Raw genomic sequence first — 18,620 nt, 5'->3', positions numbered from 1 at the left:
TATAATTTGTTGGAGATCATAAAGTAATGTAAAGGGAAACCCCTCTAGGTTAAACAGAGCTTGAAGTGTAGAGGATTATAACCTTTTGGTGTTGGCCACTGACCCAGAGTTTTGTGGATTAAGACTGGTTATCTTATAGGAAAATTTGGACAATTAGTTGGAAACACCAACAGGTACAAAGACATTTTAGATCAAATCCATTCTTGTAAGCATGAACCAATGTAACAAATGAAATATTCACAAACTGATACTAACTTATGGGATAAGGAATGATGAGATCAAGGTAGGATTGCATTACTTGCCAACTTCCATTCAAAACACATCATCTTACACGCTAGTCAACATAAAAAAAGGACAACTTGGTTGCCATGGGCCTAAAACATAAGAAAAAATTTCATAGGTATGTGATTTTCAACATTACATACATGCAAATAAAAATTAATAGCATTAGAAATTAAGAGTTTGTCTATTATATATAAGATAATATTGGAATCATCCCAATTAATGGGGCTAGGGAGGTTGATCTTCCCATCAACTTGTGGGATGGTGTGACTTGGAGTAACCTGAAAAATTGGATGGAACAAAATAAATTTTGACGAGGCTTCAAAAGGCAATCTTGGACCTAGTGGGTTTGGATGAATTGCATATAATCATAGAGGGAATGTCCTTGCATAAAGATCAGTTTTCCTTGGGGAGGCCACGAATAATCTCGTTGAGTTCAAGGCTGCCTTACTAGGACTTAAATTGGGAAGGGAGTTGAATGTGAGCCACCTACACCTTGAAGGAGAATCACTTATCACCATCACCACAAGGAAAAAATAAACTCCTAATAAAAAACTTGATAGATGGATAAAACCATTTTGAGATATAGTCAACACATTTTCCAAACTTTAAATTGACTCGTGCATTGGGAGGGAAATCACTTGATTGATGAAGTTGCCAAGATGGCCTCAAAGAAAGGGGTTTGATGACATGGATTTTTGTTAGTATGCCACATGACACATCCATATTGAATTGGAAATAAGTATAATAAGATGGAGGAGGTTGATCAATATTGTAGTCACATAAATCTGTCCACTTAATTAAATAAATATTTAATATTTATTTGATTATTTAACCATCAATTAATAATTAATTAAATTAATATATTTAATTAATTCATCTTAACCCTCTTCTCCTATTAATTAAATAAATTATTCAATTTATTTGATTTAATTCACTTAACCAAATTCAGACCATTAATTAAATAAATAAATCATATTTATTTAATTAAATCTTCTCTCACATTTAAATAAATTAATATTTATTTAAATCCCCCAAAATCCCACCTCTCACATTTAAATAAATAAATCATTTATTTAAATCACCTTTATCCTCCACCCACTTGCATTTTCCTACAAATGCAAGTTGCACAATTATTTTAAATAAATAATTTATTTAAATCACCTTTATCCTCCACCCACTTGTATTTTCCTACAAAAGCAAGTTGCACAACTATTTTAAATAAATTATTTATTTAAAATCCTATTTATCCTCACCCACTTGAAACCTTTAATGGTTTCCCTTAAAGTATTCAAACTTGATGGCTTTAAAGTCTTCAAACTTGATGGCTTCCTTCTATAGTCTTCTTAAGACTTTAATGGTTTTCCTTAAAGTCTTCAAGCCTTTAATGGTTTCCCTCAAAGTCTTCAAGCATTTAAATGCTTTATCTTCATTTTCTCATTTAAATAAATTAATATTTATTTGAATATTTATCCAAATGCAAATTACACCATTTAATTGAAATAAATGATTTTATTTTAATTGAAAATACCAAAATTTCTCCCACTTGCATTTTCCTACAAAATCCACTTGTATGCCTAAACCCCTTCTAGATTCTTCTAAACCCTTCCTAATTAGCCTAAATTCATCCCTTAAATATTGTCACATTCCTAAGCAAATTGGAGTCACTTCTCAAAGACTCCAAAGTCTTTGAAAAGCAATTAATGCTTTGTGTGTTCAACAAATTAACCCTCAAAGTCTTGGATAACCTTTGAAAGCTTCCAACCTTCAACCACTAAATGGCTCAAAGTCTTTGATAACCATTGAAGGCTTTCAACCTTCAACCACTTAATCCCCAAAGTCTCCAATAACCATTAATGGTTACCTCAAACCCTCCCACATGGTTAAAACATTTGTTTTGACTCAACCTCTACCCAACCCAAGGGTCTCATCAAGCCTTTAATGCTTTGACCATGATTATCTCTTAATCATTTGCACAAAGGTTTATCCTTGCATTAACTCCTAATCCAGTGGGTAATCCTAATTTAGACTTGACCCTTACCTTCTAGATAACCATGAGGTCTTCTCAGGCCTTTAATGCCTCCAACCTCTTCTCTCAACCCAATCCTATGTTGACACTTGTCACCATTTTATTGGTGCCAATTGTGCACATGGATCCCCAACTTTCAATCCTAACCCTTGTTAAGATTGCTCAATCTTAACCCTTCATTTCCCTATTTCTTCTATAAATAGAACCCTTCTCCTCAAGCAAAGAGAAGCATTTTAGAGTATTGTTGTTATACTGGCATTAGCATAGAGCTTTTTCATAGCATCACTATCTACTCTAGCATAGTATTTAGCTTTTCATTTCATATTTGAAGCTTAGTATTAAATCTCAATCCTCCATAAGCATCCATAGTGCAAAAAGCTGCTGAGAGCTACACTCATTTGGGACTTGGAGAGGAGAGGAACAAGGGAGGAGCAACTATGAGCATCTTGATTAGCTATTTCATTCTATGTTTATATGCTTTCTATTTCATGCTTAATATCTCTCTTGATATGCCTGTTTAGGATAATCTTTTGTTGCTAACACTAACGTTTGTTTCTTGTGCTCTTGTGTGTGTTGCCATCAAACAGATTTTCTAATCCTTTTTGCAGAGCATCAAATATTATTGCCAATCAAGGTGACAACGAAAGCAACATGAAAGGCTCTGATGGCATGTTGGTTCATGTACCACTAATGCTCGAGCTCAACAAAATCTAATGATTGTTGTGCATCATAGGGAGTTTTTGTTGTGTGATTGAATGGAAAGGACTGTCCCCTTTGATGCCATTGGTGGTTGTGGTAATTGACGAAAGACAAAACTTAGGTCTTACAAAAAATTTCATTGTGAGAATATTTATTCCTTGATCTGGTGTAGATTTGTGAATATTTGAGATGACATTTAGAAGTGGATGTCAAAATGTCATGAAGTGGTTGTGGGTGATATTGACATACAAAGAATAGATTGCAAATTTTATTAATCTCCCACAATGACTTTCAATGATTCATTCTCTTTTGTTGGAATTGTAGAGACAATTGGGATAATATGGATACCCCTATCACTGCTCCTAGAAAAAAGACAAATGTCTTATTTAGGGGAGGTGATGAAGAAAGGACTCAAAGCCATACTCAGTTATTCACTTGGCTTGGTTATTTATGTGGCGAAGGCAATACTTGGGGAGGAATTTCTAAAATCTTGCCATAGGCATTAGGTCATTACTGACATTTTCACCATGTTCTTGACAATAGTGTTGATGGTGTGAGAGCCAAAGCATGGGGTGAAGTTGTTATGTCAGAAGGTCTTCCAAGATTTTTTTCTGGGGGAATTGGAGATTGTTTTGGCTGATTTGGATGGAGAGATGAGGGTTCCACTCCCACAAGATTACTTTGTTGTTTGTCACCATGGGAAATATGTGCCCAAGTTGCTAGTAATTTCTACCTTCAAATCAGGGGTCTTTGAAAGCCGAAATCCTACCATTACTAAGAATAATGTTTTTCTAAAAAAAATATTGGGAATTATGATGAATGAAGGGGGTGACTAGATAAAAGAATATTTGAGGGTAGGAGGAATGGATAGTGAGGATGAGGAAGATGGGTTTGGTGCAAGCATCAAAGAGAAACTACCAGAGATGGTCTTCGACGAGGGCTCTAGTCCTGTGATAGTGGCTACTACTGCAAATGTGAAGTTGCTTGATGTTTCAGTATGGTTGTCATTGATGTCAATGTACCGATTCTGTATTTAAGTATTTGGTTTGTGCTCTGCATTGTTGATATTTTGCAGATGTATTCATGTTGCGTTTGCATGTTGTTGGATATTGCCTTGAGATTCTACTATCATGTTTTGGTGGTCTGGAAATTATGTTGTTGCAAGGTGTGAGCCCTTGGTCTCCTTGTGTTGTGCAACACAACACTTGGGTTTGTGACATGGCTTAACCACCTCCTGTAGATTCTATAAGTCTAGTGGTTGTATCAGGCATTAACAGGTCGACCTTTTTATGCAACGACAACCACACTTGTAACAATTGGTATTAGAGATAGATCCTCCAAAAGAAGCTTAACTGCTTGAGGAGATGCGGGATGGCAATTGGAACTAGAAGTGTTATCTTTAAGAAGGAGAGTCCGAGATTTGATGGAAGTAACTATGTTATATGGAAGAACTAGATGGAAGTGCACTTGAGATGTCTTGGAGAAGATTATTGAAATATTACAAAGAATGCCTATTTTGCTCCTCTGAATGGACCGATTATTGCTGATGAGATCAAGGAAGCCGAACACAACATTAGAGCGAATGAAGTATTGTTGAGTGCCTTGAATAATTCAGAAATGACAAATGTGATGGGACTTCAAACCGTACATGAGATCTGGGAGAAGCTTGAAACCCTGTATGAAGGAGATAAACAAGTCAAAGTTGCTAAGTTGTAGAGTTTGAAAGGAAAATATGAGATGTTGAAGATGGGAGAAGATGATAATATAAATACCTTTATGGCTAAGGTGAATGACCTTGTCCTAGGTATCAGATGTGTTGATGGAACCCTTGAAGAAGATGAAATTAATGCTAAGGTACTGAGATCTTTGCCTCCTGCTTACAAACATAAGGTAGATGTTATTGATGAGATCCAGAGTGTGACTACTATGACAAGAGATATGTTGGTTGAAAAGATTGCTGCATTTGAGCTGAGTGAATTTGGTGAATCACATGGAAAGTCTGAGACAACATTTAGAGCATCTGTATCCGGAAAACAAAAGTATGATCCTGAAGAATGTAGAATATCCAGATATGAAAGAGAAAGAAGAGAGATGGAAGAGAAAGAAAGAGAACTTGATGAGCTTGAAGCATTGATTGCTCAGAAATTGCCTAAAGGAGTTGGTAAGTATGATGGAAAATTGCCCTTGAAATATGTCTCTTGTAATAAGGTAGGACATTTTGCTTCTAGGTGCACAGAGAGAATGGCTAAGTATGATAGGCATGACAAATTTGATAAGCATGACATAAATGATAGATATGAGAAGCATGAGAAGTATGATGAGCCTTACAAGTCTAACTGAAAATATAAGAATCATAAGAACTGCTATTATGTTGTTGATGAAGGTGCTACAGATGAAGAATCAGAAGGAGATGAAGTTGTGTTCTTTCCATTAAAGAAGATGGACTGGTACCCGTTGATTCCACAAGTTGTACTATTTAGGAAAAAGCTTTAGCTGCTAAAGTTGAAGAAAAGGATAAATGGGTGATTGACAACTGTTGTTCACATCATATGATCGGTGATAAAAGAAAATTTGTGAGTATGGAAAGGTATGATGGTGGAATAGTGATATTTGGAGATGACAAATCTTGTGTGATCTGTGGTAGAGGTTCCATTTCTTTTGATGGTACGCATAATACTGATGATGTTCTATGTGTTGAAGGTTTGAAGCATAATGTTTTGAGTGTTGGACAGATGGTTGAAAAAGGTTACGATTTACAATTCAAGAATGATAAATGAAAGATCCTAAATGCCTCTGGTATAGAGATTGCATCTGGAACTAAGATTGGAGGTAATATCTTTCATTTGAATGTTGGTGAGAAAAGCTGCTTGATTGCTAAGATTGATGAAAGTTGGTTGTGGCATAGGAGAATGTGTCATGTTAATTTTGATTCAATGATTAAAATCAGTTCTACACAAGCTGTTAGAGATATGCCTAAGATTGTTAAGCCTGCTAATTTGATATGTAAAGAATGTCAATTGGGTAAGCAAACAAGAATTTCTTTCAAGAGAAAACAATATACATCTGATGGATTGCTAGATCTTGTGCATACTGACCTATGTGGACCTACACATGTTAGAAGTGTGCAGGGAGATAGATTTATTATGTTGCTAATTGATGATTATTCTAGGATGATGTGGGTTGTCTTTTTGAAGGAGAAATCTAAAGCATTAGACAAATTCAAGATATTCAAAGCAAAGGTTGAGACTGAGTCAAGATTGAAGGTGAAATGTCTGAGATCTAATAGAGGTGGTGAATTTGGTTCTGGTGAGTTTAATTCATTCTATGAGAAGCATGGGATTAGAAGACAATTATCTACTCCTAGAACCCCATAACATAATGGAGTTGTTGAAAGGAAGAATAGGACAGTCTTAGATGTTGCAAGGACTATGTTGATTGAAGGAAATGTTCCAAAGATATACTGGAGAGAAGCTATTAGCATTGCTATTTATACATTCAACCGAGTTCATATTAAAGGTGATACCAGTAAGACTCCTTATGAGCTATGGTTTTGTCATGTTCCTACTATGAGATATTTCAAAATTTTTGGTAGCAAATGTTATATCAAGAGAGATGACGACATAGGAAAGTTTGATGCAAGAAGTTATGAAGGAATTTTATTGGGTTATTCTACAAAGAGCAAAGCCTACCAGTGCTACAATAAGAGACCGAGGAAGATAGTAGAGAGTGCAAATGTGAAGGTGGATGAGAACCTTGGAAAAGAAATCAGAGTTTGGTCGCAGGTTCAAATCCCTCGCTTGCACTGGGGGGGATTGTTTCAAGGTGTGCTCCCTTGGTCTCCTTGTGCTATGCAATGTAGTGCTCGGGTTTGTGACATGGCTTAATCGCCTCCTGTAGATTCTATAAGTCTAGTGGTTGTATCGAGCATTAACAGGTTAATCTTTTGGTGCAACGACAACCACACTTGTAACATATGCTCCAAAAGTCTAGCAGTGATGACAATGATTGTCTGGCAGAGTTTGTAGAGCTCCGCATTGCTTCACATTTCTAGTTTTCCTATTGCGTTTTTGGATCTTTGATGGTTATGCATGCATCTTTGTTATTTTGATTCGACACGTGTTGATGTGCTCTAGAAATGTGTTTTTGGCTATGTTCTTTCTTGGTTCGGTTAACCTTGTATATACTATCTTTTGGTCTGGTGACTGTGACATTTGGATAATATGTTATAACATTGTGGTGTGGTCCACTTCTCATTCCTTTCCACCACGAGAATGCTTAGTGAAGACCTATTTTGAATTTTGTTTTATTATCTCCTTGGCCAACTTGGAGAATTCTTTTTTGAAGATCAATATATAAAGAATGGTTGTAATGAAATAAATATATATAGAAGGATTCATAGAAGGAAGTTGATTGTAAAAGGAAGATCTATCTTTGTTGTTGTGAAGTGGTTGATCAGTATGGTTGTATGTTGATGTTGTTTGGTTTTGGTGGCAGTGAGCCTAAGGTTTCTTTCAACATTATAGCTATGTGGTAGTTGTGCCCTTGTGGTGTATTCTTTCTTTCTTCCTCTGGGCAGTGAGTCCTCCTTCATTTTCTGGCAATTTTATCTAGGCAACGAGCATTCTGATAGTGAGCCATCTTCAAGTAAAATTCACCTTAAACGGTGTCACCCTAACATGCGTTTTCATATTGAGAACTAACACTCTCTGTGGTTTTCCCATCTTGGATTTTCCACATCATATCTGGTGTTTCATGTGTGTGTTCTTTTATGTTCATATCTATTTGTGGTTAAATAATTTGAGTTTTAACTTACCAAATCTATTTCTGCACGAAATGTGATATATTTATATTATACGACTGATTCAACCCCCCTCTCAATTGTCCAAAATATTCAACAACTATGAATCATGTGCACTGTGGTGCCAAGTGTATAGTCAAAGCTAAGCTCAAGGACAAGAAGAAAAAGAGTATTGAGTAATGACCTCTCATATAATGTGTTTTTTTTTTTTTTCTGTATTTTCTGCATAAAATAGGCACATGTAGATACTACTCTACTATACACACTTAGTATGGAAGTTTGATTAGCAATTTTAGTAATGCTATTGAGGGCATCATTTTGAAGTTGGGTGCTCCTCGTTTTATGTATAGAATTGCAGATAAGCTATGGAGTTGATTTTGTCAGGTGGTGATGCCTTTATGCATATGAGATCTCTCTAATATGGATAACTATGCAATTTTCCTTTTGATGTAATATACAAGGAGCTATCCCATAATCGGTTTATAATCTACCAAAAAGAAAGAAGAGATAATTGGAATTATTACCTTGTCTTAAACTTTCAAAATAAACTCCAAGCTCACTTTCATACCATTCTCTCTATGTTCCATTACTATTGCAAAATAAAAAAATAATTAGGTTGATTAAAGTGTAGACCCACAAATAGTCACACTTAAATCACTCTAGCTTTCACTCAAGCTTTGAAATAACAATAAGGAATTGGAACATTTAAAATTCAAAATAATAGACAAGGCACCCACTCCTTACATTTAGAACAAGATTTGATGGTAGGTTGTTGAGGACCGAAATAAATACCTTGAGGAAGTAATTACATGATCCATGTAGGGACTTTGAGATCTATTTTATGAAACATGTGGGATCATGTGATGATGAATAAATTACTACAACATAAATTGAAATTTTATCCTATTAAAAAGGCCTCTTTTTCTTAATTCTTTCATTTTTAGAGGTCATGCCAATTTATAAGTTTTTTACCACATCATTATCCTAAAAATCTTGAGTTAATTTTTTTAACTTTACTTACTAATATGAAATCTAAAAAGCCATCAAATATTCTTACAATAATTTTAATTTTTGAAATAACTTTCTTTATTGAACCATAAATTTAAGCATATATTTATCTTGAGAAGAACCACATATTCTACAAATTCTATATATTAATTTTTTCACTTCAACACCATCTAAATACCTACAAATAATTATAACTACTAGGGGAAAGGAGCCAATAGTGGACATAGGACCAATAACCGTCATCTTTGGTCCATTAATAAATATCACATATATCAATAGTGGATAATTTTTTAGCTTTTTTGACCATAATTAGCCCATTTTTGGGACATTTGTACACCACTACTGAGTCATTTGTGCTTAAATACTGGGACATTTGTCCATTGCTACCGGCTATTATGAGTTATCTACTATTGGCGCAAAGGTGATTATGTATTGGGCCATACTTTGAAATTTGTACTTTTTGACCTTTGTGCACATAACAAATTCCACAACATGCATCGTTACTATCCACAAGCCGAAACAATAGCTTTAAGCAGTTAAGTCCCATACAAAGAAAACAAAAAAAGTCCTCGAAACTGAATGAACCTTTTAGAAGCTTAAGATCCACTAGAAGTCCTTCTCCCTAATCATAAGACCTATCGAAAATCCTAAATTTCCATCTCATTCAATCCACATGAAATCAAATCGTAATGCAATGCGAAACGCCAATTAAAAACATGTTAATAGAAGAAAACTGTACTCCCAAAAGCGTATTGCAGATAAAATGGAAGCCTAAGATTATAACTATAAGATGGTTAACGGTGGATATTGTAGTGTAAGGAAAGAACTGCAGAGAAGGCGATAGGCTTTGATGGCGAAGATGATGTCAAGTCTAACGTTGGGCCGCTCTCCATCCACACCATCTTTCTACAGACCCTCTTCATCATACTCTTCTTCTTCTGTGCCAGCCATTGTTCGATTTAAACCCACCAGCCATGCTTTTGCAAAATCAAGCTGTGTATACAAAAATGGATTTGTGTGTGCTCGGGCAGACAAGAAGAAATGGATGATTCCCAAAGCAGGGGAGATGGAGGGAGAGTCGGAGGAGATAGAGACTGAAGCAGAAACTGAAACTGAAGGTGAATCTGAGTCCGAAGTCGAAGTCACCGGCTCAAGAAAGGTAAAATTGTTGATTCTTTTTGTCTGCAATGCATATCCCGTTTCTATTGGACCTTTCGCAGACAGCCCGCTTTAGGGGAATTTCATAGCTTAGGCTCAACTCTGTGTGGTCTGTCGTCAGGAGTAATTTCATTTCGTTAACACATAAAACATGGATTTTTTTTGTAAAATATCTTTGTAGTAGAATGCAAACTTTGGTTGTTGGGTATTTCTTTATTTTACTTGTTTAGCATTTACCGCCGAGAATTTGGAGCCCATCTGTCTCAACCCACTTGCATAATTATTGTCAATTCCTTGGTTCGGCTAGAGCACAGAATTGAGATCTTTTAGATCCAACTATTTTCTATCATTTATATCATGAGTACATTTTTTAAGTTTTCTTTTATATGTTTAATATGTTTTAAGGGGAAAATTACACTAGACTTGCAAATTTGTAAGTTTTCTTATGTTTTCTCCTGCCCCAGGCATCCTTAGGCAATCTGAGTACTGGAAAAAACCTTGCAGCATTCACAAACACCACATTTCTAACAAGAACAATCACAAAATTCTTAAAAAATAGTTAGCAGATAGAAAACACAAGTAGACTCAAACAATAGTCTACAATATTTGGCTCTCACTAAGATATACTTCAATATATTAGTAAATCAAACATACTTTCACCAAAATTATTTTTTATTCAAGAGAGTCTTATTCTAGCTTCATCAAGAAGAGCCTTTGACAAGTTTCCATGCTTATCTTCTTTCATTTCTGACCACTGTTCCTTATTCAATATATGAAAATGGGCACCCAATTTTCAAACGAGCTATGTATAATTGCACCCTTGTTAATCACTCTCATAGGGATAATGTTCCCTATAAATATTGACATCATCATAATCATCTCGCATACACTCTTGCCCCAGTTCAATGGACTCTCTTCTGATTGCTTGTAAATTTAGAATAGCGGACGAGTTTTGCATGTTCCCGGAATACCTAATCAGGATTCAGGACTCATGCTCATCTTTGTATCTCTATTTAAGCTATCTAGGAAAGAGCGTAAAGACCATAGAAGCAAATATCTTTTTTTGGTAATATCTCAGCAAACCAAAAGAGAAAGATACTCTCAATTTCTCTGCATGATATTCTGAACTGAAAAATTAAAAAGGCAAAAAGGGGATTAAAACAAGAGAGAAAGAACTGACTTTTTTAATATTTAAACCATCTTAATTGCATAGAGAATGAAAGAAAGAAAGTAAAAGAGAGTGTGCACCATTAATTTTTAAATATGTATTTTTTTTCTTTAATTTCGAGATTGCTGCCTAGAGTGCACACACATATTGTGTTACTACATAGTTCCTTTTTGAAACTCAAACCCTCAAAATCAAGCACTATCTACAAAATACAAATGTTGAGCTACAAAATAACAAACTACAACGAAGCATGAAATTGGCAAAACTGATGAGGCTAACCACTATGAAGTATATTTCATTAGGGGGCTGCAATTGTTAATAATGAAGCTCCAAAATTATGCTTCCTTCTAAGTTGATTCAATTGCACTTCGTCAAATCTAACGGCTATACTAAAGATATCAATTTCTTCGTCATCAAGTGGCTTCTCTACATCAATGAGCCATTCCAAGTTAGGATCAATATCGTCAAGGTCAATCAATGATTGTCAACACTCCCCAAAATTATCAGTTTTAATGCATTATTTTCAACCCCTATACAAAGTTCAAAACAATAATTGCAAATTGCAAGTTGTAGAAAAACAATAATTAGAATTTACAAATATAAATGGAGATTTTCCTTACCTTGAATTATTTTCGACAAAGGCAAAAGGTTATGGTGGACAAAAACCAAGTCATTCATCCTTTTTTAAGTCAAACAGTTGCGTTTCTTGGAGTGTATGTGTTGACACACAATCCAAGAATGATCACATGTAGGTGAACTACATGGCTAGTTCAAAATGTGCATCACCATCCATTTGATTTTTTTGGCGTTTTTGCCAAAAATTTCCACTATTCAGCTATTAAAAAAATGATTTTTTTTCTACATTCTATTTAGTTAGAGAATTTCAATCTTCAAAACAAAATAACTAACATCAAACTTTTAAGAAGGGAAAAGTTGATTACAAATTCTCAAGCATCTAATTTCAAAGTGGTTCTGCTTTCTATGGCATAGAGTGGGAAAAAAAATCCCTTTCTCTATTGGTATGTGGGAAACTTTGCGATGATTGCTTGTTGATCTTGTGATTGAAGAAAAAACTTTCGATACATTGAAAGAGGCCCTCAGTCACCTCTTCAATGAGTTTGAAGGAGTCACTATAAAACAATGTTGGATCGAGAAGTATCTAGTAGCATGGAGGGTGCAAGTATCTGTCGGTGCAGCATGTACTTGGTTCTCTCATGGTCCATCCTTGCTTTGATAGCCTCTTTGGTCCTAACCATGACCTCATATAGGTAGCTCTTTGGGATTTCTCCCCATCAACTATTCACAGCACTTTGACTAAAGGTTTGAAAAATGACACAATCTCCTTTGCCTCTATCCAAATTTTTTTGGCAAAGATATGTTTCTTCATATTTGGATCATTTATATGATCAATGCAATTAGAGTGTAATCATTCATTCAAATTAAACATTTGTTTTAAAATCATCTTCTGGCCACAAAGAGTTAGCAATGCTAGGAGTTGGGTGGAAAATCTATTGACCCTTAGTTGCAGGAGTTTCCTCCCATGGACCCAAGGGTGCACATTGTATGTAACACTCTTATGTGATTATAAATACATTTTGTGGTTCTTTTGGCATTGTTCAATACAAATTTAACCCATTCAATTTTCCTAATGTTTTCTAGGATTAAGTCAAGACAATCTCCAAAATAAAGTGAGAGACTTGTTTGTCAATGATTTCCTAGCAACAACACAAGTAACAACATTGTTTTTAATAAATTGGACCATATTTGTTGATCTCACCTCATTTAACACCTCATCAAATAAAACGAATAGTGCTGGCATGGATTTCACTCTATCTAATGCATCCACCAATCTCGGAGCATAGTCCCAAGCTTTGATACAACAAAGAAATTGATGGGAGTATGGTTTCTCTCATTTGTTCACCCATTTGACATTATTGTGCAACCTGCTGTAACCCTCTCTTTGTGATGATCCACAAGAACACTGCTTAAATCCTTAACCACTTCTGTTAATATGTTCATCCCCAAGGTCACATATGAGACTTTGAACCTAGGACTTGCAATTACAATGGCATCCACCATGGAGGTCTCAAAATATGGAATAACGTGCTAGAATAGTTTTGATAATTAGTAATGTTATTTTTGGCTTGCTCACCATAGTTTTCTTCCACCCCTTACTCTAAAAGGTTGACTGTGCTTCAGATTTAGTTTCTGGTGCAAAGGTGTTAAGGTGCTCCGCATTTGTGTTATATCTTCGTGATCCACAAGAAAGCATAATGCACCCACAAATGGTTAGCCACACCAGTCTATAATGAATAAATCATATCAGAGTAAGTCTTTTCTATAGCAGTTTACACATGAGTGATTGTTTAGGCTTACATCTCACCACCGCCAGGCTCCCTTCTTAGGTGGTTGTTGAGAATGTTTGGATCTCTTTACTCCAGTCTTTCTTTTTCCCCTTAACTATCTATAATCTGCCAGACCAATTATAAATTTGAGTCATTTCTTATTGCTCATCCTGTTTCTAAATTCAGAGTGTATTCTGATCCAGAGAAAGCGCCCATGCATCTCCAAGATGACTCTTAATGGCTCACGTTATTGAAATATTTTCCTCCTATTTCACAACCTACTATAGTTTCCATTCATGGACATGGAACAGAATTAGCTTCTTTGCTGTCAATTACTCTACAATGGCTGGTTTTACAACACCGTCTGTTCAGCATGGATGCATTCTTCCCTTCAGATAATCAATTTTTGGAGCTTGAATTTTCATATTCAAAGTCCTTTTGGCATTCACAATACATTTCAGTCTCCGGGATATTTCATTCTCAGAATCTCAACCATACCTACAACCTGGTTTTGTTGTTTGACAATTAGATTCTATCCATCTTGGGAGTCCATTGTCACAATTCATGGTTAGCTTGCATGTCAAACTCTGTCAAATTCCTTTTTCTTTTGGCTCATCTTGGTAGCTACAAGGAACAAGGTGGATTTTCATTTTTTTGTAGAATTTGGGGGAAGTTTCTTTTAAGATTGTGGATGCTATGAAATTACATTCATAGTGACCTCTTTTCTTGTCAATGTCTTTTCACTATTAATCTTGTATGCAAACCTGAATTAGTTCACATGAGCACCTTTTTATTTGATTGGTAGATTAAGGGTTCTATTAGAATCCTCCTACGTAAAAGTTATAAACATTTTACAAAAAGCTACAACCGGATAAATTTGGACATCAAAAAAGGTCACAATCTGTCACCGACTATACAAGACTTCTGTACCAACAGGAACATGGCCAAGCTGACCAGTAACCAACCTCACCAAAGGACAATGACAACACGGTCCCTTTTTCTAAACACATACCATCATGGGATAGCCATGCATACATTCAAACCGAAATTAACAAGCCTAGAGCTATTCATTTGCAACAGCCAGATAGCCCCAGAACACCATTAGCAGGCGCAGGGAGAACACACCATCAAACATCCTCAACATCTTCTTTGGCCTTTGCACTTCCCACAACCTACACCTCTGACTCCAAGAAGGCACATTTCTCAGCCTGAATTAAGCATTTAGTGGAGAAAGCTGCAAGAGTGAACGAATTAGAGACTTCCAAACAATCAGTTTGAAGAATAACTTGCACTACTTCTACATTCAGTGCCAGATCATGAGAGAAGGAAGCAAGATCCTCTTATTGTGAACAAACCATTTGTATCTCCTTGTGCAGCACAACAATTTCCGTAGCTGGCTCTCTGAAAGGAGTCTCATCATTATCCCCCCAAAAGCCTTCTTCCTAGCTTTCACAGAGGACTGCATTCTCAGCCTGAGGCAGAAGCCTACTCGAGAACCATTCTCTAATCTCACTAGATCGGGAGCACATGTGCCCTAATCAGCCTTAAAGTTGGTGAAGATGGAAGTCCCTTTTTTGAGAGAACCTATGTCCCCCAGTCCATCATGTTCAACTTTTTAGCTTGAAAAATTATAGGGTGTCCACATCCAGAATAAATAAGGTATTGCACAAACAGGGAGAATCATGGGAAGAAGCACTGCAAAGCATTTCAGTGTGAAAATAACCAGAGCATACACCACAAATAGTAATGTATTGTGAAACTTGTAAAGCAAACAAACAAAAGAAAAAGCCTTTTCTACCTTAATATTTATCTCACATGTGCTAATCTAAAAAGGGAACCTTCGACACAATCTCTTTTCAGCTGAAATAAATTGAGACTTGCGGGAGGGATTCCTCCTTAATGGAATATGATTACACTTGAATGCAAGGGATAATCACCCCAAGCCCAGGGTCAAACATTCCCCTCTGTCAGCACATTAGAATATAAAATTTCCGCCTTAGGAGGAGATTGAAAGTTAGAGGAACATTTTTCCCTATGGGGGCTAAAATATGCATTTTTCAGAATTATCACTTACTCTAGTTGAAAGGAGAAGCTGATAGATGCCTGCATTTGCCAAAAGGTCTCTTTTGTTGCACTCCCTGAAGCAATGAAGGAAGAGGGCTTTTTCAAAATCATTACACAGAAGGTAAGCTTTAAAAAATAAACTACTAAGTTTCCAATTCTTAGTGACCTCTTTTCTCAGATCTGCATAGTCACGTTCTATGATGAACTTCTTGCTGTCAAGCAAGGCTGTGATCTTGATACTTTGTAGCAAAGCCTCACCGTCTGCTTCATTATTGGACCTGGAATCCAGAAAGAAGGACAAACTCCAAGGAGCAGCCTTGAAGGAGAACATACCAAACCCTAGCTCCAGCCAGCCTAGGATTTCTCCTTAATGCCTCCATAAAAATTAAGTTTCAAAAAAGTCACCATAGGTGGATTCCACAATGCAACTGATCTCAAAATCCATTTCTTGGTTACCCTAGTAACAGGGAAATTTACATTATCTCTTTTTGATTGTTTGTGAAATTAAAATAACTGGGTAGTTTTGCTTTGCCAATTCCTAGGTAATCTGAGAGTGGTTGGCTATATTTGGCAGTGCTCATCCTCATCCTTGTTTTATTTAGCCTACATTATAAATAGTATATAGACAGTAACTTTGGCTGCACACCTCCTTAGTTTGCTTAGCAGTTCTTTCTCTTTTTTTCAGTTTCCACTTTTATCAGTAATAATAGAAAGGGCATATTAATATTGCGATTTTCTAGAAAAGTTTATCCATTTCTTAGATTGCATGTACATCAGTCAGCCATGATGCACCATGAAAGACATCATGATCTCCTGATTCAGTTATCTTTACTGTTTCCTATGTCATTCTTTGAGTTGAAGTTCGAAAACATTTCTTTAAGCTGGGCTTGTCTTTTGATAAGGAAAATAAATATGTAATTGGTTTGTGTTTTTTAAGAGGAAAATTTGTAGCTTTTACCTTATGTTCATATTCTACAAGACACATGAAAATAAATACTATATTAAAGCAAAATTTCTTACAATGGGTATTAAATATAGCTAAAAAGAGAGACTAAATAGGTAACATTCTATGTGTAGATAACAGTACATGTTCCTTTTTGTGGGGTAATCTGGGGGACAATGGGAAGCAGGTGAAGGAAGGGAACAGGGTGAAGAGTGCTGAAAGAAGTTTCCTTGTTTGTATTAGATAACATGTTTTAATTCCCATCTTTTGACTATTGATTTGTCTGAAACTTGCAGAAAGCTAAGTTCATGATCAGGATTCCAAAGAAACAGAGGCTGGTTTTGAAATTCATCTGGATGGAAAAGAACATAGGTCTTGCTTTAGATCAGCTCATTCCAGGGCATGGGACTGTTCCCTTGAGTCCTTATTACTTCTGGCCTAGGAAGGATGCCTGGGAAGAGCTTAAAGCAGCATTAGAGAGTAAACCTTGGATATCTCCAAAGCGCACCATAATCCTTCTTAATCAGGCAACTGATATAATTAATCTATGGCAACAAAGTGGAAGCAACATATAACAGTTAAAAGTAAAGCAATTGTTCTTTCTGATGCTCATCATTTAAACTGCAATTATCATTTGTAATCCAATTGGCCGCAAATTGCTATTTACTCCAGGATTTTTTTTTTGTTTTTGTGTTTTTGTGTTTTTGTGTAATTAGGCAAAAATAAGGAGGTGCATTAGACAGTTGACAATTCATTGTTAACAGTATGGCTAACAATGTTGTCTGTTTGTTACATTTTGTTTATGCTTAAGGCAACATATGTCCCTTTCATTGTCTCCTTTTATTCCACCCACCTCTGCAAATTCACAGCTTTACCTGTTACCTGTTTTACTTTCTTTATAAACCTTTTATGTGTACGATATCAATGCTGCAAGAAATTTGTACATCGTGGCTTTATCTATTCCATGGAGCTAAATAAATGATTCTGTCATGCATATGGGATTCATTAGCAAAGAGTATATTATTTTAAGTTGATTTTAGATCACATAAACTTCCAATATCATTGAACACTGTGCATTAAATAAGAAAGGAAGTAATTATTTTTACCCCTGAAAATCACACTTTGAGGAATGCTGACTTTAATCTCTTATATTTTTAGCGTAGACCAAGTCGGCCATTTAAAAAAAATTAATATCTAGTGAAGGAAATGTTGATCGAGTGAAAGCGATACAAGTTGTTCTTCACAAGTTAGATGAAGGGATCACATAAGGTAGAATGAGTGAAATGTAAGATTGTTTATAAAAAGGTAGTGGGAAAATATCTAATGATTTTTCTAGTTCAGATTTGAGTGTGCTTGATGAGCTGGTGAGAATTGCAATTTAAAATAATCAACAAATTCTAGGTTCTGGACTAGTGGCAGTAAAACTAGTTACTAAATTAAGGGCACTACATCTTTATCCTGGGTTATGCAAAGTTGATTATTTCCCTCAAAGGATGTACCGCATTTAAAAAAAATCAGTCACATAATTGTAAGCTCAAAGGCATACCACAAGAAAATACATTAAAGGGTATAGCTTGCGAAAGCCTCATTTATTGCTGCCGTAGGGGCTTAATATTAACAAGCTCAACCAAGTGGCGATTCTTCCTCTCTGAAACACACAGGCCTTGTGTGCATGTAAATACTGATGATAGCAAGAAATTATTTCTCTATTCTGCTGCTTTAAAAAATAAAAATGATTCAAATGTGAATGGTGTTCGAACTATTTTGCATGGGCTGATCTTAGCCAAACGGCAAATTTTTAGGAATATCTCTAATGAGAGGAGTAGAAAAGAAAAAGAGAACCTTTTAAGGTCTAGCCTAAGTCTATAACAGCAATGAAATCATATCTAGTCATATAAGTGATCTGAGGCCTCCATCTCCATGAGAATATGTTTCAAATAACCCATTTTATTCAGTCACACATACAATATTGTTCAAGATTATGTGAGTAATTAAAAATAAGTGTTTTTCCATCACCTGTGTTTTGTTCTGGCATCTCCTTGTATGGGCTTTTGGCATATCTAGTTATGCTAAGAGATCCGAGGTTTCCATCTTCATGACTGTGTTTCAAATAACTCCATTTTCTT

The 18,620-nt window shown here is 35.6% G+C and overlaps 1 protein-coding gene across 1 annotated transcript; it reads left to right on the top strand.

Annotated features, from left to right (window-relative positions):
- Nucleotides 1–9,555: 9,555 nt before the first annotated feature.
- On the top strand, nucleotides 9,556–17,177 carry LOC131063624 (small ribosomal subunit protein cS23). Its single transcript, XM_057997510.2, has 2 exons — nucleotides 9,556–9,975; nucleotides 16,791–17,177. The coding sequence occupies exons 1-2, from the start codon at nucleotides 9,667–9,669 to the stop codon at nucleotides 17,067–17,069; spliced, it is 588 nt and encodes a 195-aa protein (XP_057853493.1). The 5' UTR covers nucleotides 9,556–9,666; the 3' UTR covers nucleotides 17,070–17,177.
- Nucleotides 17,178–18,620: the final 1,443 nt, after the last annotated feature.

The sequence above is a fragment of the Cryptomeria japonica genome, chromosome 4, assembly GCF_030272615.1.
Source record: "Cryptomeria japonica chromosome 4, Sugi_1.0, whole genome shotgun sequence".
Classification (NCBI taxonomy): Eukaryota; Viridiplantae; Streptophyta; class Pinopsida; order Cupressales; family Cupressaceae; genus Cryptomeria; species Cryptomeria japonica.
The sequence above is the reverse complement of the archived record's forward strand: the minus strand, read 5'-3'. Positions and strand labels throughout refer to the sequence as shown.